General features: G+C 46.9%; 1 protein-coding gene across 1 annotated transcript in view; it reads right to left on the bottom strand.

Moving 5' to 3' along the window:
• LMX1B (LIM homeobox transcription factor 1 beta) overlaps positions 1-19,543 on the bottom strand; it is a 193,465-nt gene extending 173,922 nt beyond the window's left edge. Inside the window, exons 1-2 of the mRNA XM_054998539.1 lie at positions 19,066-19,543; positions 17,171-17,357 (exon numbers count right to left, since the gene is read on the bottom strand). Coding sequence (XP_054854514.1) covers positions 17,171-17,357; positions 19,066-19,204 — 326 coding nt within the window. The 5' untranslated portion in view covers positions 19,205-19,543. The remainder of the gene's footprint in view (positions 1-17,170; positions 17,358-19,065) is intronic.
• Positions 19,544-25,486: the final 5,943 nt, after the last annotated feature.

The raw sequence follows: 25,486 nt of genomic DNA, 5'->3' as shown, positions 1-25,486 counted from the left end.
AGAACAAGTGTAAGATCTTTCACTTGATCCTACTCTTGTAAGATGTCTTGTGCAGAGAGACTCTAAGGCACCATAACTAATAGTTACGGGGAATAGATCTTTCCTCCATGAAGTGGTACAGATTTATAGCCAACTACAGTGGCATAGAAACCACTCCTGAAAAAGAACCCACCACTTCCCCTAAACTGGAAATTCTGTTTGATTGCATTCACTGCAGGATCATGTGACTCTGTGATCTTGTGCATCTCAGAGCAAGTTGTGGATGACTAGAGGCAGCAATGGCTTAGCAAGGGTCACTGCCATAAGCCAGCACCCCCCAGCTCCACTCCTTGCCATCTCTTTTTGCTTCCTCCATCCGGAACAGCTCTTACCTGCTTTATTTCCAAGGCATCTTCAACGAAGCCGACTGCACAGACCCAAGGCTCCCAGAATGCTTTCAGGAACCCACTTGAGAGCCCTCTTGGGCATGTGCACTGGCCATGCACAGTTTAAAGATGCCAAAGGGACAAGAAAGGAAAGCCCATTAGTGACTCTGGCTCCTGAGAGGGGAGGGGAAATGAGATGAAGATAGGATTGCCAACCTCCAGGTGGTGGCCAGAGATCTCCCATAATTACAACTGATCTCCAGCCAACAGAGTTCAGTTGCCCTGGAGAAAATGGCTGCCTTGGAAGGTGGATTCTGCAGCATTATACCCATCTCTCCCCTGCCAAAATCCACCCCCCCAACTCCATCCCCCAAATGCCCAGGAATTTCCCTACCCAGAGCTGGCAGGCCTAGAAGAAGAGTAGGAGGAGGCAGAGGTGAAAGGGCAGAGTGGAATGGATGGTGGCAGAAACTCCTCCACACATATCCCAAGAAATTCATTGCTTAAGGCCACCACATCACCTTTCTTCATTACAGAGCTCATCCTGTCGGAGTGGGGACAGGTGAATTCAAAAATATGAGAAAACACTGCCTCTTGGGGAGGTTTAAAAACATTGGAGGGGAGGCGTAAAGTAATCTAGACACAGTTTCTCATTTGTGTTCTTCAATGACAAGTAAAATGTCTCTATTAACCAAAATCCCAAGGAAAAGAAATATATTTCACATATTCTACAATTTTTTAATTCACATTAACTCTAGCTAAAAAGGATATTCCCATGGTAAATACCACCACAGTGTCTTTTTCACTAAGACTTTTAAAAAAATATATTTTCTTCCGAGAAATAAAATTTTCACTGCCTTGTTTCTGGCATCTGACCATTAACGGTGTGCCTCCTTTTAAAAGACATCTTTGTTTCTTTGCTAAATGAACTCCACAGCTACCTCAGTTTCCTGACACTGCAATAAGGCCCGGCATTGTTCCATGGAACAATACAGCACCTTGGTGAACGCCAGTCCTCCTGGTCTTTCCAACATTCTCCAAGCTGAAGTTACAGAACTGCTGAATGTTCCAAACCTGGGGGGCGGGGGGAGAATGTTATTCATGTTTATATAACCCAGAACGTTTTGATCACTCCAAAGCGGGAAAATGTATCCACAGAGCAGAAAGGAAGGTAGTAACGGCAATCCCGTAAAGTATATAGTTTAAGCACTTGAGCAGTAGACATGATTTCAAAACCTTTTGTGAGAATGATGCCAAATTTCTCATTCCTGATGTTTCAACCTGGACATTCATGCTTTGATTTTGTTTCTTTTTCCTTGCTTGAACTGAAACTACAATGCTTTTTTCCTCACCATTTTTTTTCCATATTGCAAATTTCCTCTGTAAACTGTACACATTTTTCAACATTATTTGTGCCATTATGATATAATATAATATGATATGATATGATATGATATGATATATATATATAATATATATATGATATTATATGATTATATAATATTATGATTATATAATATTATAATGATTATAATATTATATATTATATCATATATATAATATGATATAATAGTTACCACAACAGACTGGGATCTGGGAGACCTGGGTTCAAATCCCCAGTCTGCCATGAAAGCTTACTGGATAATCTCAGGCCAGTGACACCTTCTAAACACAACCAATGTCACAGAGTTGTTGTGAGATAAAAGGGAGGCAAGGAGAACAACGTAAGCCACATTTGCAGGCTATAAATGGAGTATTAAAAATTGTGTGTGTGTGTTTCTGTGCATGCATAAATAACATATAAATGCAATATAGAGTGCATAAAAAACCTACACTGTGCCTGAATAATGTAAATGAATCTACAAGCCAACAGTGAAAGGTAGAGGGTCAAAAGAGTTGATAAAGATTTAAATGACACGGGGGGGGGGGAGGGAATGCTTATCCTGACTACATATCAAGTCTAGCCCCTGTTTTCTGCTCCCTGTTTTGTCCGTCTGGGGAGGATTTGGGGGTGTCTTCTGCAAAAGAATTATTAATGGGCATGCATACAAAGTAATTTGAAAAAATTTCCCTTCCGTCCCCTCCCACAGCAAGTGTCACAGTTACCCCTGATAAGCAGAACCAGATCAAACATTTCATTAAACATTCTCGTTTCCAAAAAGATTACGAAAGGGACTTTACTGGCATATCTACCTTAGAAGCCTGTGCAGGACTGGTTTCTGCAGCATATTGCTGGCAGAGGAGAGATTTCAGCCAGGAAGGGATCTAGGGGCAGGCATCCTGGACAGTATCCCAAGACCCCAGGCTTTCATAGGGGCTGCCCCCGTCTGTAACTCTGCTCAATACTCACCCCCCCCCACACACACACACACAAAGTTGATATCCAGTTCAGTTCCTTGATACTACAGGTGAGTCATCAAATTTAAACCCTTCAATAAATTTAGGGGAAATAAAGTTCAGTGGAACCCTCCGTCAGAATGGACATTGAGAAACATTTTTGAGGGGGAAATGCTGTATGATATAAAAGGAAACCAAAATTTGCCAAATGTAGGAGTCTCAGGACCCAACAGAAATGTTTCATGGGTTTCAAGTAGGTTGCAGATTCCACTAGGTGAAAGATAGCTCTTTCCCAACTGTTTATTTCCCTAACCGTTTGATTCCTCTAAGACCCCCAACTTATTTTGCTTATTCTCCATACTCTCATGCAACAAAGCATTTCCAGAAGCCCTCGCTACTTTGCTCCCAGCTTTACATCTTCAGGCAGCCCCTTCCACAAGCCTTCTTGGCAACTGGGTGCCATTGGAGCCCCCAACCATTTCAGTCCCACCAGCACCACAGGCCTAAATGGATCTGCTTGGAGACAGCTTCCAGTGGAATGTGCCTTAGTGGGTGTGATTAGACTCGAAACGTAGTTAAGGTAAAAATCCCAAGATTCTGGCATAATTGGTTTGCAGGACCATTGAGAGAAATCTCGATGTTTGCGAGAAAATATGGGGAGGTAATGTAAGTCACTGTCAAAGTCTAAAATATGTGGCCCACTAAAGCTAGTACAGAGACCTGGGTCCAAATCATCACTCAGAAATAAAAGTCACTGAATGAATGGGGGCCAGTTATGATTTCTTATTATTACTACTACTACTACTACTACTACTACTACTACATTTGATTTATATACCGCCTTCAGGATGACTTTAACACCCACTCAGAGTGGTTTACAACGTATGTCATTATTATCCCCACAACAACAATTATCACCCTGTGAGGTGGGTGGGGCTGAGAGAGCTAGAAGCTGTGACTGACCCAAGGTCACCCAGCAGGCTTCAAGCAGAGGAGTGAGGAATCAAACCCAGTTCTCCAGATTAGAGTCCTGCGCTCTTAACCACTATACCAAAGTCGGTCTCAGTCTAGGCTACCTTGCAGGGATGTCGTTGGGATAAAATGAGGGGGTGCTACCCTAAACTTCTTGAAGGAGTGTAGCAGGTAGAGAGATGCTGTGTGCACACTTTCCCTTATATTTAAGGGAGGGGGACAGCAAGAGGCTTAGTTGTTGTTTTATTTTAATGGAAGCTGAAAATTCAAGATGGCAGTTTGGAGGCCAGCCCTCTCCAAGCCCATAGATACAGCCTTGCAACAAATCAAATTGCTGCTTTGACTAACTACGTGTGTTGCTATAGTCCTATAAGTGGAACTTCAGGTGTGTGATCTGACTGTAAAGAATAGCTATGCCCCCACTCCAAATCTGGGTTATGGAACCCTGATGCTAGAGAAGGGGATTTATCTCCCCCAGTGGCCTTTCTCTGATCAGCAAGCCCCCTTCAAGCTGCTCTAGGCCTCAGTAAGGACAACAGACCCATCTTCTGCCCCTCTACAGCAAAGGAGAGTAATTTCTGATCAGAGAAACCATACGGGGAGAAGTTAGCCCACCGCCCATTCTCACCATGGCCAGGTCCATAGCAGAAACCCTGCAGCTTCTTTTAGGGCCAAATGACACAGCTGAAGATGCTGTCATGGAATTCCAGGGGCACATTGTGGTTGAGCCTCATTTCTCTTGAAAGTTAGCACAAGTTCAGGTTTCTATCAGTAGAACACCTACTGGTTTCATAGGTGCTGCATATACTTCAAAGGCCACAATCAATCATTATTCAGTAACTTGGATTTTGATCTTTAACTCATCAGACTCAAGACTGGTTGGACTTCAGGCTGATGTTCTGATAATCCTGCTGTTAAAGGAGATGAGGACAGACGTGAATAAACCGTATCACCTAGTAATGCCCTCTAGTCTCAGAATGGTGATCTTTAAGGATGGGTGGGGTGCTAACAAAAGAGGCTCCATTCAATATATTTAGTAATCAATAGATATACTCTAAAGTAAGCAAACTGAAATGAGCATCCTGCATCTCAAAAAACTGGCCGAACTGCTTCTGCATTTTAGTTACAACATATGCAATTACATCACACAGATACTTACATCCTACTATAGAAAGTCCCAGAACCCTGATTCCTGTTTCCAGTGCTTACAACTCAGTTCTGAATTTTTAGATTAGCAACATTTGGTTTGCTTCCTGCTACCCGCATAAAATAAATATGCTACTTGTAAAACAACATTTGCAGTTGCGGCTTATACAGTTGGACTCAAATATGTCTAATCAATGGGTATAGATCAAGATGGGTAGTTGTGTTAGTCTGTTTGCAACAGCAGAAAAGAGCAAGAGTACAGTAGCACCTATAAGACTAACAACATTTGGGGAAGGGTATGCGCTCTCATGAGTCACAGCTCACTTCTACAGATACCTACCACAAATTTTGTTAGTCTTATAGGTGCTACAGGACTCTTGCTCTTTTCTACTAATCAATGGGTGTCTCTTATACCAGTGGTCTCCTCATCCAACTACTATACTCTGACGTATCAGGAATGTAGAGATTATTTTGAATTTCTCATCCCTGCTGTTCAAGACAAAAATTCTCATGCCAGTTTTGGTCTCCACAGCCCCCACAACTTATGCAAATCAGAACTGTGCTTTCTTTTTTCTTTTTTTTTCGTAATGCCCATGCCATTTTCAGTTTCCTTGCACCAAATTGTTTGTACATAGTGTGGTCATTTTTCAGTGTTATTTGTGCATCAATAAATCAGCGTTATATATATTATTTGTACAACTGATGTACATATACATTTCACAGTAAAAACAGACAACCGGTCTGCATGGTATAAACAAATCTAACAGTCAACAGTGAAAAGCAGAGATCTGAAACCACACACAAAAAAAGAGATGTTAAGAATTGAAATGGGGAACACTTTTTGGTGTCCCCAGTTTTATAACTGCATTTTTATTGCAATACCTCATGTATATTTTGCAAAGGACAGTTTCTCTTAAATTGTGATATCAGAGAATATTCTTTTATGTCAAAGATACACTTGAAGTTGGAAAATATTTGGCAGAGACCAATTTCAATCAGCAAGGGCAAATTTTAATTGAGAGAAGGGCACACTGATTTAATTTCTTGAAGCTATTTAGGGTCTAGTATGTAATTGCCACGAACAAAAATTTCAAGGACTCACCCCACTTTAAATTAGTAGATTTCAGTTTTATTATGCTGTGAAGTAAGTTACTGTCGCTTTCATATCTCAAAAAAAGCTCTTATTCTGAGGTTAGAGTGGTGTGTGCATGTACTGAAATATAAGCAGTTAAAAAGCAGATGATCAAGCCATGCGAGCTGCACTCAGCTGCAGTTACAAGGGAGTAAACCTCATTAAAACAAGTAGGACTTCCATACAAGCAAATATGCAAAGGATTGCTAGAAAGGTCCTTTATCAGTCATAATCCAGAAGGAACTATCATTCTCCAGTTTCAGTCCTCAAAGAAATGTGAGATACAAGTGTCAAACTCTGCTCATAGGACTGCATGCCAGGAAGGTTATACGCACACGGATTTTTTCACAACATTTCTACTCCAGCATAACATTTGTTTCTCCCAAGGCCATCCTGTATAACTCTAAAGGTAGACTTCAGCACTCCCTTTAAAAATGTAGCTCTTCAAGATTTCTTTTTTCTCCAGAGAGCACACATAGTTTCCTCCGAGTACAGCCCAGCTGTGGTGTTACGGTTCAGCAACCAAAGGGTAAAACCAGAAGGGCTCCGATCCAGTTTACAGAGCGTGCAAGTGCCGTCGGCAAGGGAAGGTGGAATTTGATGAGCACAAAGCATCCTACAGCCAACAACCATCCTGGCTGCGCTTGCGGCCTCCCAGAGCGGGATTGTGGGCGCCATGCGCAGAAGCCCTTGATCTGGAATTGATACTATCTGAGAAGCTCACAGATGTGGGAGTGAAATTCGGGTGATAAATTGCCTTTTTCTTACACCTTTGATCTAGTCACCTGCATTCCATTCGCCAGCATTCCAAACAGCTCCCAATAACTGACTTCGCAAAGGGACCCTTTCAAGCAAGTTGAATTTTGTACACACACACCCCCACTTTCACACACAGATGAAAAAATTGACTATATTCCTGAGCACTAAGTTAGGCCCTGCCATTGAATTGCAACCTCAGCAATTCTTAGGCATATGAAGAAAGGCATCCTTGTGGGGAATTATTGTTCCGAAAAAATGGCACAGGGGCAGGGGGATTATAGAGGAAAGAACAGCGAAGATTTTCGTGTGAGCTTCTAAAATGGGATTCAGAGTAAAGGTAGCCCCTCCCAGACTTTAAAAATATTAACACAGAAGTGAAATTTACAGATTTCAAACAGAACTCGTGCAGATCTTGACCTATGCATAGCTCCACAAGAAGCAACATTAAATCAGATCAGATGCCAGACCTTATCCTGAAAAAGTAGAGGCGGAGTTATGTCCTCATAATGTATTTCGGTTGGGGCGGCACATGCTAGATATTGTAGCGGAATCAACTTTCATGTGTTTCATGGTGCAGGATAGCCTGAAGCAAAAGCAACTGTCATTTATTTTGGACATTTGTTTTTATCAGTTAAAATTGAAGTCTACCACATTTAACCCATTCAAGCTAGACTTTGCTCATCTACCAGGTAAAGCTTCCAATTGTAATATTAATGTGATAACATGCTGATCTGAATCTTCATCATAAACCCAGTTCTACAAATCATGCTTTGCTGAAATAAGCCACAATAGTACTACTTTTTAAACCTTAGAGTGGGGTCACAGATTACTCAGATTCCCTGGTGTATTCCAGGTGACTTATTTTTCCATTCCTATTTCCAAGGAAACACATTTATTTTGTGCTGCAAAACAAACCCAAAAAAGCAAGGTACTCAAGGCTGTTGAACTGGTAGGGGTGTAACCAGGGCTTTTTTCAGCTGGAACGCGGTGGAACAGAGTTCCGGAACCTCTTGAAAATGGTCACATGGCCTCGCCGAGCAGTGCGGAGGGCAATCTAAACTCCCCTCCAAATCTCCTCTCTGTCTGGAGATCAGGGGGTGGGGCCACCAGCCATGTGACCATTTTCTCTGAGGGCAACCCACTGAGTTCCACCACCTCTTTTCCCAGAAAAAAAGCCCTGGGTGTAACCATCTCTATGGGGGGGGAGTTCACATGAAGCCTTAAACTTGTGTGTCATTCCAGCAGTGGAAAGATAGTGGCTAATTGAATGGAATGGTCTTTTTCCAAGGAATATCTTAACTTCCAAGCATACAGTTTTGAACTTACAATATTACCTGTACATTTACAGCAAGAAGAAATGTCAAGGGTGAGATATCAGATGTGCATATTTTTAATTGCACATAGTTAAACATTTAAAGTGGCAAAGAGCAAATTGATTTACCATATCTCCACTCCCCTCTCTGCATCCTCCCCCCCTCCTCGTATTTTCTACTGTCAGGCCGTAAGAGCAAACACAGCGGGCAGGCTTGTTGTGTCAAACTAGGTGCTGTGATCTAACAAAAGACCAACATGTTGATATCTTTTTATTCTTACTCGGCCTTAGATCTGCCCCCAGCCCCCTCCCTACTGTCAGTACTTTCTCCAATTAAAAAAAAAGCTTCAATAGTATCTGAAGAGACTTTTAAATTTACATCTGATCTTATTAGATTGTGCAGGATTTGTGTATGTGTATGCATATCCACAGGATAGGGGATGCTGGTGTGCACAAAAAATACTAATAATCGCAGATGAATTTCATAAATGCTCCAAAAGGAATCTGCGTGTTACCTATTTGAATGTATGTTTTCCAAATATATACTGGCAAATATTAGGGGGGTTTTAAACATCAAATGTGGACCATTTCATATAGAACACAGTAAAGACTCGTCAGTAGATATGAGTTAAACATTTGCAAATTTCATCCAAAATTGCCAAATTAAGAATGTGAACTGACACAAATTCTGGATATTCTTTGTAATACCGAATACATGCATCTATGAGAACTTTGGATTAGTTAAAGAACTTTATTTGGTACACTGTCTGCCATTCAACACATTAATTTCCCATTTCTGTGCATATGTTTCCAAAGTATTGACCATGGCATCTTTTTGAAATATTAAATGGAAGCCTGAGCGAATTAAAAAATTAGTAAACAAAAGCTATTCCTTATTTTGGAGAGAAAGAGCCAATAGTAGTATTTCTTCTCATTCCCTTGCACAGTAATACACTAAACTCAAAAGAGGCATTCAAAAATAGCCATGTCTTTCTTTACCTTGAGACTCCCCAAATAAATTTGCCCCCTTCTGATTAATCAGCTGTAGCTTTAACTGTTCAAGCCACCAATTATAGCTTGCAGCCTTCACATTTAAATGATATTTTCCCAGTAAAAAAATGTGAGCTACTGCGTTCCTCTCTCGGTTGGATAACCCATTCCCTCCACGCACGCGCACACACACACACACACACACACACACACACACACACACACACCACTTTCTTTGAGCAGACAGCTTCTAAATCTCATATTTTACGCTGATTTTAAAGGGTGTTAACCTCTTACATCCCACCTCTCGACATGTTATTTTTCCCACAGAAAGCATTTATGGATCCTACATGGAGGGGGGGACACCACACCTCAGACAAATCAAATCTTTCATTAGCCTTAATATGTTTGGATGTTCAAATAATTTTAATGCAATATAAATGGCAAAGCTGCAAACATTAATTCTGCTAAAGCATCAATGTTAGCGAGACGTGGTTCAGAAAAACCTTTGTGATATGCAAAGTTTGTTTCCATCAGAAATGGAAGCATTCCAGTGGAGGTCTTAAGATCCTTCAAAACTTGGTTCGAAACCAACAATGCTCACTTTCCAAGTCCATTTCTTTTTAAGACTGAAGTCTAACACTTTGTAAACCACCCTTAACTTACAGGCTGAGGGCAAAAGCCCCTGTTTGAAATAACACATTTGGGGTGTCACTCTGAAATAAAGGGACATTAATCCCCCACCCATTCAGCCAGGAGTTATAACCTTTGGCAATATTTATACACTGCATGTCTGGTTCCCGTTTACTTGCCAGTTTCCATGGTGAGGGATTTGGGGGCTGTCGCTATGAAATGCACAAAGTCTCCCCCCTCCACAAGCTTCACTTCAGGGTCTTTTTGGAACCCTCCTGAATGTTAGACAAAAGCTGATGGAAAACAAGAGATGTTGCCTTTTGTTCCTCACCAGACTACTCACAGAGTCATATTATGTCCTTGCGATTGAAGTGACCATGTTCTACCCCTCTCTGGACATAAAGAGGGTTCTAAATTTTAGTGACAAGCATGAAGTGGAGGGGGAGGGAAGAAGGGGGGGGGAGAATTGGCCCCAAGCAAAAAGAAGAAGAAGAAAAGAAAACAGCTAGTGCACCAACACGTTGCGCATGAAACTGATGTAGGATTTTCAAGAACGACAATTGCTTTTATCATGTTGTTACGATCACAGTTCCATCACCGTACCAGGCCATGTACAAAGCAGCAAGGCAGGTCTCTGCCCCAGGGAATACACAGTCTGCATTTCAACTGGTGTGGGAAGAAGATTGGGAAGAGTGACAAGGACTGAAAGCCCAACAGTGATATGAAGGTTATGGACTGGCAGAGGATAGCCCTTAATTTTCATTGGTGATCACAAAAACAAAAAAGAATCATGAAGTACTTTAAAGACCAACCGGGTTACGAAGCAAAAGCTTCCAGGCCTCTGAGTCGGGGGACTCTAATCCAGGCAAATTTGGGCCACAATAAATCTGGTCTTTCAGGTATTGCAAGGCTTTCTGTTCCCCCCTAAATTTGAAAGAGCTTTCTTTTTGGTCAGATGCACAGCCCCCCCCCCCCCACACACACAAAATAAGAAACTTCCATTACATACACTTTTATTTGTTTTGTTTATTTTATTGTTGTTTTCTAGGTACATTTAAAAAGCCAGTTTGGTGTAGTGGTTAAGAGTTCAGGACACTAATCTGGAGAGACGGGTTTGATTCTCTGCTCCTCCACTTGAATCCAGCGGGGTGACCTTGGGCTAGTCACAGCTCTCTGGAGCTCTCTCAGCCCCACCCACCTCACAGGGTGTTTGTTGTTGTGGGGATAATAATGACATACTTTGTAAACCGCTCTGAGTGGGCATTAAGTTGTCCTGAAGGGTGTTATATAAATCGAATGTTGTTGTTATTGTTGTTGTTGTTATAGCAATATGTCAATTACCAGCTCTTTAGAGCAGCCCCCAGTGCCCTTTGGTCTAAGCTTTTGTGAGTCAGAGTTTCCTTCTTTAGACTTCTTGTGACTGAAGAAGGGAGCTCTGACTCTCAAAAGCTTACACTATGAAAACCTTGTTGGGCTCAGAGCCACTGGATTCAAATCCTGCTGTTCTACTGCAGACCAACGTGGCTACTCACCTAAACTATTTCTAAAGATGCCATTTAGAAGGGGCAAGAAAATGTACGCCCAGGGCAAAGGCATGAGAGGGGAAGAGAAGGGATATCCTTCTGTCTGGGTTCAGTCTGTAAGCTCATCATTACTAGTACGCGGGCTTTCTCTGTGGTGGCCCCTACCCTGTGGAACGGGGCATGCCTGAGGAGGTCAGGAGAGCCCCCACCCTCCTGGCTTTCCGCAAACAATGCAAAACTGAATTATTCAAAAAGGCCTTTTTCTCAGCTAAGAGGGCAGTATTGTAGGAAAGGGATCCCAGATGTTTCGCTAATGAGTTAGAAACCATAGATTTCACCATTATGTTGCCTTACATATTATCTGTTGCTTTAAATATGTACACCTATATATGTGCTTTATGTTGTTCAATATAAGTCCTACAGTTGATTATGTTCTGTTTCAGCAATTCCTCAGCCCCACACTGGATCCTTGCTAATACTATATCTTTGTAAACTTACATTCTTTTACCCTGTGAGATTGTTTATGGAAATATTCTGGAAACTGTATTCATTTACCCTATGACAATGTTTATGGAAATGTTCTTGACACTGTATGGAAATGCCTTCCCTTGTCCTTGCCACTAATTGTACTAATCTCACGCTATGTAATCCACCTTGAGTCTCAGCAAAAAAGGCGGAATAAAAATAACATAAATAAAATAAATAAATTGTAAGCTGTTTTGGGTCCCAACTGGGAGAAAAGTGAGATATAAATGAAGGAACTAAATACATAAAAGGTACCTAAATACATACATGTTTATGATGTTTTACAAATCAAATCAATTGTTTTATTTTAGTGATTGATGAAATTGAGAAGGGGGTGCTATACATTTCTCCTGGACCCACAGAAGTAATCATTCATCCCCCCCACACACACACACACGTACAGAGTTCACATTCAATTTATTTTCAGGAGCATAAACCAAAATCACATGTAAAGAGAAGACAGATTCCAATGTCATTGTAAATCAAACTTCTTGGATGGCTGTTAATTTACAACAACAGTGCTTAGAAATGCCTTTCAGTTTTTCACACCAATGGCCCAGGAAAGGAGCTAAACGACACTCTAAACGGCTCCTGTGAATTCAGCCTAAATCTCTTACTAGCTCTTTCTCCCCTTCTTCACAATGAACCCCCGTGCAGAGCTGATTTCAGCTGGACTGCACCTCTCTGTTTACATCGGTCCATATTTAATAAGAGTACACATCAAAAGCACAAATCCCTTTGCTTTCCTGTGTGGTTTATGTACCAGAAATGTCGGTATAGTTCTTACGAGTCAGTATTTTTAAAAAAAAATCACAAGAGATGCACTTTAAAATGAAGTGCTGTTTTGTAGTTCAACCCTGATCATATTCATAAGCCGCCTTCACTGCTTCTGCTCCCCCTTCTCGTCTGATCTCTGAAAGGAAATCGGGCAACTCCTTGCTCTAAGGCCTGGCTTTCTCCAAAGAGCCACCAAGTAACCCTCAGCCCAGATAGACAGAAAGGGAATCCCTTTGTATAGGAAAGCAGGGGTGACTGTGTGTTAATTTAACAAACGTTTGATATTTTCAACTACTCCTTTGATCATCCCTTCCTATATATCCCACTTGCCTCCCAAGCGGCATATAGCTCTCCCCCCTTCTCCAGTTTTATCCTGACAACAACCTCGTGAGGTTAGTTAGGCTTCATTCTCTCCCTCTGGCCACTTTTGTTTCTCCTTCTGCAACTATTTCTAAACCCAGCACCTTCCCCTGCTTGTTTCGCCCTCATTCTAAAGGAGGGAGGAATTGTTCCCAGCAGCAGGGCTTCCCCTGCTCTTGGCGGCTGCCCTGTTTTTTCCTTGGGAAGATTTTGCCCCCCATGAGAACTACAGTCTTGCACATGGACCCTAAAAGTTTCTGCCTAAAAGTCAAGCCCCACCCGCCTCAAAGCTTCTCCAAACTTGGATCCAGTGCTGGTTTACTTTTCATTAAAGGGGTTTTGGAGTGGGTTTTTTCTTTTTATTTTTAAGCTAAGGAATAATGAAATCCTTCAGTTTTATCAGCTGCGACAGTGGGATGGCATTGTTTGGGGGGCTGGATGGAACGCGTGATCTTTCCATCTCCCTTCAGATTGTCTGCAGCGCTTCTCCTGGGACAATGGAGTCTTTGGTAGCTCTAAAGGAAAGAAGTCTCCGATGGAGGTCGAAGCACCACCGAACCGACAAAAAATGGCACGAGAGTTCCTTTTCCGCGCTCTTTACAAGGCCAGGCTAGGGCCTGCCACCCCGCAGGCATGCTCTAGTCTCCGCCGCCGCTCGCCCTTCGCCCGCGCCAGCCCCCAGCCGGCCGAGATTCAGCCTTCCTTCCTAGCCAGGCCGGCGCGTCCTCCGCTGTGGCCAAAGGGGCAAAGCCGTGGGAAGGAAGGAAGTCGCGTCCTTCGCGCCAAGCTCCCCCTGAGCTGCACGGAGCTAGAAAGCAGGGCGCTAGTCTCTCTGGAGTACCTTGGAGAGGTGCGCCAGGATTTAGGGTCTCAGGAAAAGGTTCGGTTCGGTGAAACTCACTGCCTCACCTGGGTGGCAGCCGGCGAAAGAGACCGAGATGACCGTTTGGCTGCTCGAAAGCAGGCCTCCCATCGGCTTGGAAGCGAAAGAGGCGTTTCTTTGCGCCCCCCGACGGGATCTATTTCCCTTCCGCGCTGACCTCTCCAAGGGCGCATTTGGCGACCTCTCCAAGGGCGCATCAGGCGCTCAGAAAAAGAGTCTTTAAAGGCGACGGGAGCCAATGCGGCTCCCTGGGCTTTTGATCAAGGCCATAGGCTGGCTCCCAACCATCGGCGATTCTTTCATCAATTATTATGTATTAGTATTTATTCACACCGCTAACGGGTCAGGCGCCCTCTCTTCAAAGGTCAAGCACGCCCCAAGCAACGTGTCGCTGGACCCAGGCGCTTCCTCGGACCGAAGCTCCCCTGAATTCAGAGAGGCTTCGGGGCGTCTAGAGCCACAGAAGGGCTCATGGGGGTCCGCCCGACTTCTTTGCAGGCCCCGACCGGTGGCTTTGCGGAACTCAGGACTCTGGCCCTCGGTTGGAAACTGCCCCTTTGACAAGACGGGCTTTGACATTCCTTGAGGGAAAGAGCCGTGGAGAAAAGCCAGTGGCTTTCCGCCCGAACTCTGGGTTTTAGGGGCTATAGTGGCCCCTGTTTGGGGGGGGGGGGCTGGAATTTAAGGGGAGGAGGGGGGAAGGGAGGGGGTTAAAAGAGGGAAAGAAGTGAAGAGAAAACGGGAGAGAAGGGACTGTCGAAGAGGAGCGAAAAGGAGAAGAGGAGCGCGATCGGGGAATGCGGGTTTGTTTAAAAAGAAAAAGAAAGAAGCGTTTCCGAAGGAAAACAGAAAAAGATCGAGAAGGCGCAGAAGGAAGGGCTGCCTGCAGGGGAAGCGCGGAGACCAGAAGGGTCGCCGCCGCTCCCGGGCTGCAGAAACGCGCGGCTGGCTGGCATCTCGCTGGGCGCCGCCTGTGCCCTCGCAGCTCTCCCCGCAAGCGGCAAGCCGGGCCTGCCGCGGCTGGAAGGGAGCTGAGCCGAGGCTGCTCTTTCCCCGAGCCTTGCAGCGGCTTGCCTTCCCAGAAGAAGCCCCGGCGCAGCCGGCTGGCTTCCCTGCCGAGCCCGCCACCTTCCTCGCCCGGCACCCTGCTTCGGATGACTGCAGTCCGCGAAGCGGTTCTAATGGATCTGCATCGCCGACCTTTAAACGCCGCGATAATTTTTTTTTAATCCGAAGCGGAAAGCCGTAGGGTTCCGAACCCTTCGGCCAAGATGCTTCGAGTTGTTTTTTTTTTAAAAAAAAAAAAACCGGATCTGCCCCATAGAAACCCGCCGCATTCGACTGGCTTCAATCCGAATTCTCTCCGCCGCGCAAACCTCCTCAGACCCCACTCATCGCGCTAGAACGCTCCAAACCATTGTAGCGCCCGCTGGCTATGAGCGAGGCTGGATCCCATTTGGAGCCGATCCGTACGCGCGCATGAACTACGTGGTACATCCAGAGAATTTCGTGGGATTTGCTCCCCAGTGAATAGAAAGGAGCCCGGGGCTTGTTAGAGGCGGGGGGAGGGGCATACCAAATCTACCACATTAATAATACAAATAATACACTATTAAGTAAACATTCATAAAATATGTAGACTGCGAAGTCAAAATTAATCGGATATATGTAGCTGGACGCTCCTTTGTCTCTTTTTCTTGGGAGTGGGAGGAATATCACCTCCCTCTTCCAAAGCAGGGGGTCGATCCCTCCATACTTTCCTTTCTTTCTTGTAAGGTGAAAGTCTCTTCTTTGAGAAATCTCCCTGCCAATCAACACGACGGCCTTCTTCCTTACCGACAGTAACCCTCCAACTATGACCGCTTCCTTATTTCTTCCCCACACAATTAATAGCCATGCATGCTTACTCGGAAGTAGGTCACTCTGTGCTTCAAAGGGCTTGCGCCCTAAAAAGTCCAGCCTCAACAATCTCGCTGTCTGCTCTGCCATTGATTTGCTGAGGGGGGGTTTCCTCCAACAGACCGCCTAAAGGTTCGTTTCATTGCACTATTTCTTAGTAGAAAATTAGAAATGAATAGCGAATATTATCTAGGCAGATAATATATTCATAGGATCCAACAGAAGTTTTTACCGTGCCCTTTTTAAAAAAATTACAGATTAAAAAAAATCTTAAGCGCTTGACTGTCTTTCCCCCCAGCATTTTCCAACATATTCTTTATTTCCACTTCCCCTACCGAAGAAATTCAGCAAATCCAGAGACTGAAGGGGTGGGGGCTAATCTTTTTAAAACCCCATGCTTAAAAAGCTAAACCCCCCCCCCCACACACACACACACAAGACAGAAATATTATTTAAGGAAGGAACTTAGCGATCTCTTCTAGCTTTTAATTGCTTGTATAACTTTCCGACCCATGGCATTTTTAAAAGCGAATACTGTTTAAATACATTTTTATATCAAGTCGCTAATTGGAAAACAAATATTATTCCGTTTTGCAGCACCAACATGCAGACTCATAATTTTCCCCCTCCTAAATGAGGCCGCAAGTATATTAAATATTTAAAAACTCACACAAAAAGCCAGCGAAAAGATTACAGGTAATTTCCTGCCCTAAAATAACTACACAGGCTGCCGGATCATAAGCATGTTTACTCTAAAGAAAACTCCACTGAATCCCTTGGGGCTTACTCCAGAGTAAGAGAGCATACCACTGTGGCTTTCTGGACTTGTCAGTCCACACTCACTCCCATGGCCTTTGAGTGCCCTTTTTTAAAGACGAGGGGAGGGGGGGATCCAAACTGATCCATGACTGTTAAGCTGAAAAAATTAAAACGAGTGTTTGCATTGCTTAAACGTGTTCAGCTTGGGAAACGCGTTTACCCATAAACTGCAGTGCTCTTTCTAGAAAAGAAAGCCCGTAGGTGCAGTGGGGCTTACTTCGATCTCACTTCGAGGGGCTTCTACACACCAGAAAGGGAGACGGATTCGGAACACGAACCCTCTCCTCCTCCACCACCACCACCCTTTCAGATATTTCAAGACCTCTCCGATCTTCGAAGCAACTTCAGACAGTCTCCTTAGAGGTAAAAATAGCTGGCTTCCAAGCTTTCCTAAAACAGACCCACCGAACACGCAATAGAACTCCTGATGACGCAACAATGGGACCGGCAATCAGGTGGGGGAGAGTTCTTTGATCTTGTTTTTTGGCATTCTGTTCGAAGTGGAGGGGGGGAGGCCTCTTTGAATGGAATCTCACGCACCGCCTAAAGAAGAGAGATTCGCTTGGGCCGGGAACCTTCTTCCCCAAAGGGCAAAAGTAACCAAGCTTTGCTTTGATGCCCTGAGCCGTGACCCCCCGCCCACGCCGTGGCCAGCCGGAGCGTCCCGAAGTACAAAGGCGTCAGATGGGAGCGTGGAGGGCGGGGGAGAAGGGACTGGAGGGGGGGGCTGTGTCTTACTGTTGGTAGTCTTGCTTGCAATAGAGCTTGCGATCCCGGAAATAGCAGCTGGTCGTGAGAGCCTGTTGACACACCGTGCATTGCAGACACTCTTCGTGCCAGGACGACTCGTTGACGCGCATCAGAAAGCGGTCAGAAATGGGCCGCTGGCAGCCCTCGCAGACGGCCTGGTGTTGACACTCTGACCCTGATGAGAATCAAGAGAGGCAGCGGAGAGAGAGAGCGGGGTGGGGGGAGAAAAAAGGCGTGAAAACACACTCAAACACGGCTCGAACGTCTTGAGACCATTCCTAGAGAACCGGCTGTTATTCACACGTTAAAGCAAACAAGAGGCCCTGTCTGTGTGCCTGCGCAAAAGTTGTCAGAGACCCACACCCCTGAAGCCTCTATGAGCTTTTATTCTCCCAGAGGTACTCCTTTTACTCACCGATACTCATTTGGGCCCCTAAACAGAGAGTCGGGCTGGCATAGCCGAGCCTGGGAAATCATTCCTCAACTTTGTACAGCGCTGAGCGCCACAACACCAAAGAAGTGTCTGGGATCATGGGCAGAGGGCAGAAAGATTTTTCTTTTACTTCCCTCTTTTTTAAATTTTATTCTTTCTTTCTTGCATTTTAATCCACTGTCGTTACTTTTGTCGGGACTGGTGTAAGGTTAGTTTATAAAGCTGCAGAAATTGCAGCGTGCACGCTGGGCCGGAGAGCCCCTGCTAGCTGCGCCCGGGCTCAGGCGTTTAGATTTCCTCGCATGCGTTATTATTAAAATCTCCGTTGATCAGTCTACCGGGGGCTTGCCTGGCTGATCAACTCCAAGCTGTACCATTCGATTTGCAGGAGGAGGCTGATCAAAGGTCGACCCACCCAATGGGCACCAAGTTCAGAAAGACAATCGTCCAATACCAAGGTTGGATCTCTTTGATCGCGCTACTGCAATTTGTTCTATGTTTACTGGGGGGGGGGGGCAGCACCAAGGGGTCTTTTGGCACATTCAGGACTCCGAAGTTGCACCCCATGAATGAAGCATGTCTCCAGCTGGAGGAGTTACTTCGTATTGTACAGATCATTATAAATATGGGCCAACAGACCCGGGAAGTCTCTAACTGGGTCGGATTTTTTTTTTCCTTTTGGAAGCGTGCGGATTTGCAAGCTACATATCAGGATAGCAGCGCAAAAAGTTCAAGAGGCAATTCACTTTATTCAATATTTTCCTGCTAAAATTGTGAATTGGGAGGGGGGGAGTTTGCATCTTTAGTCTATCAGCCAGATTTGGGGAGACGCCTGCCTGCAATTGCTCTGGAGAGCAACGCACCTCCTTTCGAGCAAGGCTCCCTTGGCAGCATTCCCACCTCCACGCGCATTTTTTGAGCTATACAAAGTCATTCAACAGGCTGAAGAAGGGCGCTTAAAAATCCATATTCGGGGGGTCCTTGGAGTTTGCCTCAGTGGCTTCGCTTCAAAGTTTGTTTGCAATAAAACTCTAGGCTTTTTTTAAAACAAAAAAAGGTGAGCGACACTGGGACATTTTAAAACGCGATGGGAGAAAGAACAGAGATCGGTGTTGGCAAAAAGTTCGCGAAAGTTAGCCAGCGGGAGTCTATTTCAAGCTCAAGACAGGGGACCACCCCGCGCACCCCCTCAGCCATTCCTTCGGATCAATGCGTTTAGGGATTGGAGTGAAAGAGTTTTCGTTCCTCGATCCATTTACCCGGAGAGCCACATTGATCGCCAGGTGAGGAGGAGCGCTGCCTCAGCACGTTTCCTTCCGAGCAAAGTCTTCACGCTTTCAGGTAGAGCGATGGGGCATTCGGGATCGGGGCCTTTGGAGTGTTCAGCTTCATCTTTTATTAAGATAAAAGGGAAATCGTGCAAAAAAAGTGGGGGGATAGATCAACTCACCCAGTAACACTCCTAAGGTGGCCGGACCCGATCGCAGCGGGTGATCTTCCATTTTAATCCCGTCCAGCATCTTGGCGCAGTCGGCGGGGCCCCGGCTAAAGCACCTCTCCAGCGACTCGGGGCCCGTGGCAACGTCCATGGGGCGGCGGCGGGCGGCGCGGGCGGCGGGGAGGCGCTCAGTGCCCGCTGTGGCTGGGATCAGGGCCGCGGAGCAGCTGGGAGCCGCCGGCCGGGGAGAGAGGCGTTGCGGAGCCGCGAGAAGAGCCGGGCTGGGCGTCCATGGGCGGTCAGAGCATCGCGCCCCGACGGCAGGGCGGCAAGAAGGGTCACCTGCGGGCTAGAGGCAGCCTCCAGAGCCCCTGGCGGGCCGGAGGGGGCGGCGGGGCCCTCCCCAGAGCAGGGGCCGGCCAGGCACGGCATGCAAGCGCGGGCTGCCGCTCTCCCCCGGAGCGCTCCCACGCCAAAGTGCCATCCAGAGTCCCGAGCCAAGAGGCGCTCCGTTTAGAAGCGGCGGAAAACTGCGGCGGAGGAACACACCCACCCCGGCTGCCGCCTCACCTCCGCCTCTCCCCTCCCCCGCCCTTTCCCCAAAAAGAAAAAAAAAACTTGCTGACATTTGAACTCCCAATTGGTGCTTCTGGTATCCTTGCGCGGCGGTGAGGCGGTTTCCTCGACGTCAAATAGTGCGCCGGCTTGCGCGCAAAAGGCGGCCGGCTAGAGAGAGCCGGAGGGCTGGGGGGGAGAGGGGGGCGACATATAAAGAAATAAGTGGCGGGAGGGGGAGGGGAGGCGAGGCCCCCTTCGCGGGCTCCTGACAAAAGCCAGGCAGCCAGGTAGAGCTCCCGAGCAGAGTCGAGCCAGGTGACAAGTCGGGGAAAGTGGAAGGATCTACGGCCCAAAGGGACGGTGGCAGGGGAACCTGGGCGCTCGCAGGAGGAGCAGTTAGGCTGAGAAATTGGAAAGAAAGAAAGAAAGAAAGAAAGAAAGAAAGAAAGAAAGAAAGAAAGAAAGAAAGAAAGAAAGAAAGAAAGAAAGAAAGAAAGAAAGAAAGAAAGAAAGAAAGAAAGAAAGAAAGAAAGAAAGAAAGAAAGAAAGAAAGAAAGAAAGAATTGAAGGCCGGTTACAGAAAGCAACGGAAGAGTGAAGGACGGGTAGGCTGATGAACACAGGAGGCAAGATCTAGACAGCGGTGGCCGGGAGGGAGTGGGGGGAGCTTTGGCTGTAGCGGGGCGCAGCGTGAGCAGACAGAGCCCCCCCCCAGGTGCCTGAACCAGCAGGGGGTTTGGGGACGGGGACGGCCCTCTTCACGCCTGCTGGTAGGTGGCTTTGCTTCTTTCCCTACTTTTCGGGCGGGTGGGCTTGCCCTGGCTAGCACCCGGGTCCTCGTTCCTTCCCGGCTCTGCCACCTGCCAGGAAAACCCCAAACACGCTGGGATTTGCGTGTGTGGGGGGGGGGAGAGGATTCAGTGGCGGTGCAGGGCCCCTGGAGCGGTGCCAGCAGAGCACCTGGGCTGCGAAGCCGTGCCATGCAGTGCCCGCTGTGCTCCTGCCGGGCGAGACGAGACTCTCGCGGTGAGGCCAAAGAAGCGCTGACTTCGGACACCTTTGGGCATTGCACGAGCCTCCGGCAGAGTCTCGGGCATACAGGGAAGGGCGGCTCGGTTCGCACTGGCAAGGGGCCGCGGGCGACGGACAAGGACTGGCAAGAGGTGCAAGTCCGTGAGCGCTTCGGTTGGCATCTCGGGTTCCCCCGACCGCGGATGGAAGCCACAGGAGACAGTCGTATCTCCTCAGAGAAATGTGGGGAGGAGGAGGAGGAGGAGGAATGGCTCCCTGAAAACCTTTTAGCCGCGCACCACTTCTGCCCGCCCCCCTCCACCGGAGCTGCGAGGGTCCCCAATAAGCCAGCCAATTGTGCTTGTAAAGGGTCGACCCAGCGTCCCTCAAAAGGAGGCACTGGGGGACGTCAGACGCTGCCACAGAATCCCCCAAAGCCCCTACACCCGTTGGTCGCCCTCTTCACCCCACGGCCACGGTTGCCAGCTCTAGGCGGGCCCAGCCCACTCAGGCGAAGAGAGCCGGGTTCTGCCCGGCAGGCCTTGGATGGGGTAATTTGGAGCGGAGAATCGGCGTGTGGAATTGGGGAGGGGGGTTACACTGCTGGTCTTCCCTGGAGGGGGGAGTTAAGACCCTTTCTGTCCGCTTGGGCGTCTCCAGTTCCCCTCCCTTTGTGTCCAGTGTTGCGCCTTTGCGCCGGCTTGCAAGAGCGCAAGACCAATACGGCCCCTTCTTTGGAGACATCGTGGGCAGGTGCCTGTTTGCTAAGTCTTAGCAGGGCAAAGGGGTCCGACTTTGGGGTTTGTAGGAAAGCCCAAAGCCAGGAGCCAGAAAGGCTTGCTGGGGTCAGCGCCTCGAAAAGCTCTCTTTCTTGGGCTGTATTCGAGGTGAGAGGCCCTGCCCCCCAGCCTCTCACTGTGTTTTATGTCCTTTTTAAAATACGGCACAAAATCTCTCCTGTCTGGGCACTTCAGATTTCATCAGTTGTGGTCTGTGGTAGGGGAAAGGGGCGTTTATTAAGGATGGATTGTTATGATGAAAGATGAAGGTTATTTACACTTTTTTCTTGCATTGCTCAGTGCCAGGTCGGGCTTCGGCTACACGCATTTACTGGTAAGGCGTATCCTGGGCCTTAGCAAAAGGACGAATGCGTTCAGAATAATTCTCATAAACTCAACATTAATTGGTGCCTTTTCTTCAAAGCGTTTTGCCATTTCTCTCTTTTGCCTGTGTGTTATCATTTCGCAATTTTGACATATTCTACCTACAAAAGGGAGGGGAGGGTTGGAACAAATACGATGCTTTAAAAATACACGCCGAGTTATAGCGAAATTTTAAAATATATATCAGAATACCTGGAAACGGATTTCTTCTCCACTCTCTAACCTCCGTGGAATATTTCCTGGTGACTCATATTGCAAATTGACCGAAATACTATTTAAATCAGTGGAACAAAACGAAATTAACAGGAATAAGGGCTGTGCTTTATTTCTGTTACAGTCTCCCCCACTTTTTGGTTATTCCCTTCGCCCCATCGTTCTGCCGTTTGTATATAACTCCTACCCCGGAAGATAACTGAGCATACAAGTTCAGCTCCTTTGGGAAACTTTTGCGTGTATCGTTCAATAAAGTGTATTTGTATATATACAATTCCACCACTACCACCACCTTTATAAATCAGCAGCTCTTTTGCATTGGGGGTGGGGGGGAACGTTAAGTTCAAACAAACACCAGCATTTTCTTTTGAAAAACGCTTTTGCGATTTCAGCAAGCGACCTGTTCAAATCCTTACTGCCTAGTGATATTTCCCCCGAGTAGACCGTTGCCGCCGCATTGTTGAAAATAATCTCAAATTTAGGCACAATTTAGATCTTTGAAATCGCCAAGAAAAACTCCAGAATTAGGGGACTAGCAGGGGTTAGTTGCCCAATAAGTAGGTGGTTGTGCGCTAGACAACAGGCTGGGGAATCCGGTGGAGCGGCTACTCGGAGAAATACGCTTTCTCTCTTCTCAATGCCCCAGTTCCCTCGAGTCTATGGGGAAACACCCCCCTCCCCATCTCTGTTCTTCTAGGTACCTATTAATCACCGCTGTAATCTAAAAAACGGTCTTTTCTTGCCTGTAGAACAAATGCCAAAAGAGTGGACGAGGGCGGAGGGAGATGTTGATAAAGCCTTGATAAACTCAAGGGAAGGTGTGTGTGTGTGCTCCGATCCTAGACACATGTAACTCAGCCCCTCGACTTGCAGAAAGGCCGATCCAGAGACAAAGCTATCGGGTTTGATTTCAGCCGGGTGTACAAAGGATGCGCAATTAGCCCACGGAGTGCGATCCGCAACCGCGGAAACGAATCTGCACTTTGAGATTCGTTTCCTTTGGGGATTGCGGGCAGATAAAGCAGTAAGGGGTGTGTGTCCTAATTAAGACAGGGCACTTCGCTCCCCAGCCTGCAACTTCATTTCTTATGAGTAAACCTCCCTGAGTTCAAAGGAAGACGCCAGCAGCGCCTGAGACTGGCGTTCCAGGAAAAGCCGAGGGGTGTTGGAGGTGTCAGGTGTTACTCCGAAGGAAGCCCTCCAGATTGCCGGAGCTGGGACTTCAAAGTGAAGAGGATTAGGCTGAGATTCTAATCGCTTTGACTTGGAAGAAAGTGTCCTTGACGTGAAGGCGAGCGTGTAGTCGCCGAGCGCTAAGGTGGGGTGTTCCTCGGGGAAGGGCAGTTCTTGGGCGTTTAGGCCCGTCGCAGCTCCATGTCGCTAAACTTCCCTTACTCGGAAGTCAGCGGGCCTGCGCCTCCCGCCAAGGAAGCGGCTTGTCCTGAGGCCCAGCTGCAGTTCCCCGTGCAGAAGCCGAGGGCCGCAGCCGGTCACCCCAAACGCGATCCCTGGGAATCCAGTCAGGTCTCCCCCGGCCTTGCTTTCCCCAATGGTGATATTAAGGATAGATTTGTGGAAGCACTCCGTCCAAACCCAAACAAGTGGCCTTCAAGTGGGTGCCTCAGTTGGGCATTGCCTTGCTGGACGGCCACGGGCTCCGGCCTTCTCGGGCTGTGGATCGCGAGTAGTCCTCTGAGGTCTTGGGCGCTTTCCCCTGCTTGTGTGAATTTGTTACCACCGGATGTTCGCTTCGCAAACCGTGGAGCTCAGGGAAGAGCCCGCCTGCGACGTAAACACTTCGGTTTGGACTGTGGGTCGACGTGATAGGTCCAGTTTTGAAATAATGGTTTTCATTGGTTTCAAATGGGGATGGGTGGGCGCGCCTGTGTAAGCAAGTCCGATGTCACCCATGTTTACTTGAAGTCAATCCCGCTAAGGCTGCAGCCCTATGCAAACTTACCTGGAAGTAAGCCCCAGTTAAAGCGGGATTTACTTCTGAGCAAACATGCCCAGACCTGCACTCTTAGCAGAGCAATTCGATGAGGAGTTACTCCAGTTTAAGCCTAGAGAAATCCATAGGACTTAATAGGACTTACTCCTTTAGATGCATAAATAGACTTGCGCCCTAAAACTGCAGTCAATGGTCCTTACTTCCGAGTAAATATAGGTTGACTCGGGCTGCGGCTTTCGTCCCAAATGACAGGAAATTTCCCTGAAACGAATGGCAGCCACTTCCGAAATATAATTAAAGAACCGTAGCAACAGTACGAATCAAGCTTAAAAGAAAGTATCAGCCAGGGTCACAAAACTACCTGCGTACGCGTGTGGTTGCGTATTTGGTCGTTTCCTCCTCATTCTTTCCTGCCTTGCGCTGTGATTCTCAAGCTGCTGTCTTAACCACACACTCACCCGGGTTTTCCTTTCCTAAGAGCGCTACTTGGGGAGAAGTTCCGACGAAAACATTTGGGGCTTACTGCTAGCTGAATGGATTTCAGATGAAGGCGAGCGCGCCTTGCCTTGGAGGGAAACTTTTCGAAACTAGCCAAGATCGAGGTGCTTTTCCGCGCCTTTCTAATATTTTGCGTATTTGATATTCGGTGTTCCCGATTCTTCCCTGACTCCCTGGCAGAGCGATCCCCCAAAGTCCAGCTGCGCGCAAAACGCAACAGCCTGGTTCCCCTTGGCGGCGCATCTCTTCTGTGCAGCGCGTAGCACGCCGCCAAATAAGCATCCGTAGCCCTCCAGCCTTTTCTCTACCGGGGGACCAACCCTGTTTTTGAATGAAGTTGCCAGTCCCTTTTCATTGCTTTCAATGGCATTTGCTTTCGAGGAGACTAGGAAGGAGGGAGAGGGGAATCAGGCCTCCTTTTCTTTATATATATATTCCAGATAAGAGTCACAATCCAGTTGAGACAGTTGCGGTCCTTTTCAGTTTTTTTAATAGTTCGGGACTGAAATCTCTTCTGCTCCTCCAGAAGGCAGCGTTTTGGGGGCGCTGTTCTTATTGACCGCGGTGATGTTTACTTTATAGTAAATATATTTTCTGCGGACACCCTGCAAAACCCTTGCCTGGTTTGCGCTGTGGAGTGGGAATCCCAAAGGAATATCTCCTAGACAGCTACCTGGATCGCCTTGCTCCTGAGTTCATCCGGAGTAACGCTTTTGAAGCTCCATTGCCTGCGTGCTTATTTCGCAGCACCGCCCATTGAACTCAACCGGATTTATTCCGAAATAATAGGACGTCGTTTACAAGTTCTCTCAAAACTCTTACTGCCTTCAGTGGGTCACCTTGTTTTGCTTGGGAAATGTTCTTAGAATGGTGCTGTACTTATTTTTGAGCCAGTCTCATTGACTTTCCTAAAGCCGCGATTCCGTACACACTTGGGAGGGAGTCTCATTGTAAACTGCGAGTCTTTCTTCTGAAGACAGACGCCCATCGACTGGCTATAAGCTGACCATAAAGCGTGACCTCGGTACGAATTATTTTC

The sequence above is a fragment of the Eublepharis macularius genome, chromosome 14, assembly GCF_028583425.1.
Source record: "Eublepharis macularius isolate TG4126 chromosome 14, MPM_Emac_v1.0, whole genome shotgun sequence".
In the NCBI taxonomy this organism is placed as follows: domain Eukaryota; kingdom Metazoa; phylum Chordata; class Lepidosauria; order Squamata; family Eublepharidae; genus Eublepharis; species Eublepharis macularius.
This window is presented reverse-complemented; position numbering and strand designations above follow the sequence as displayed.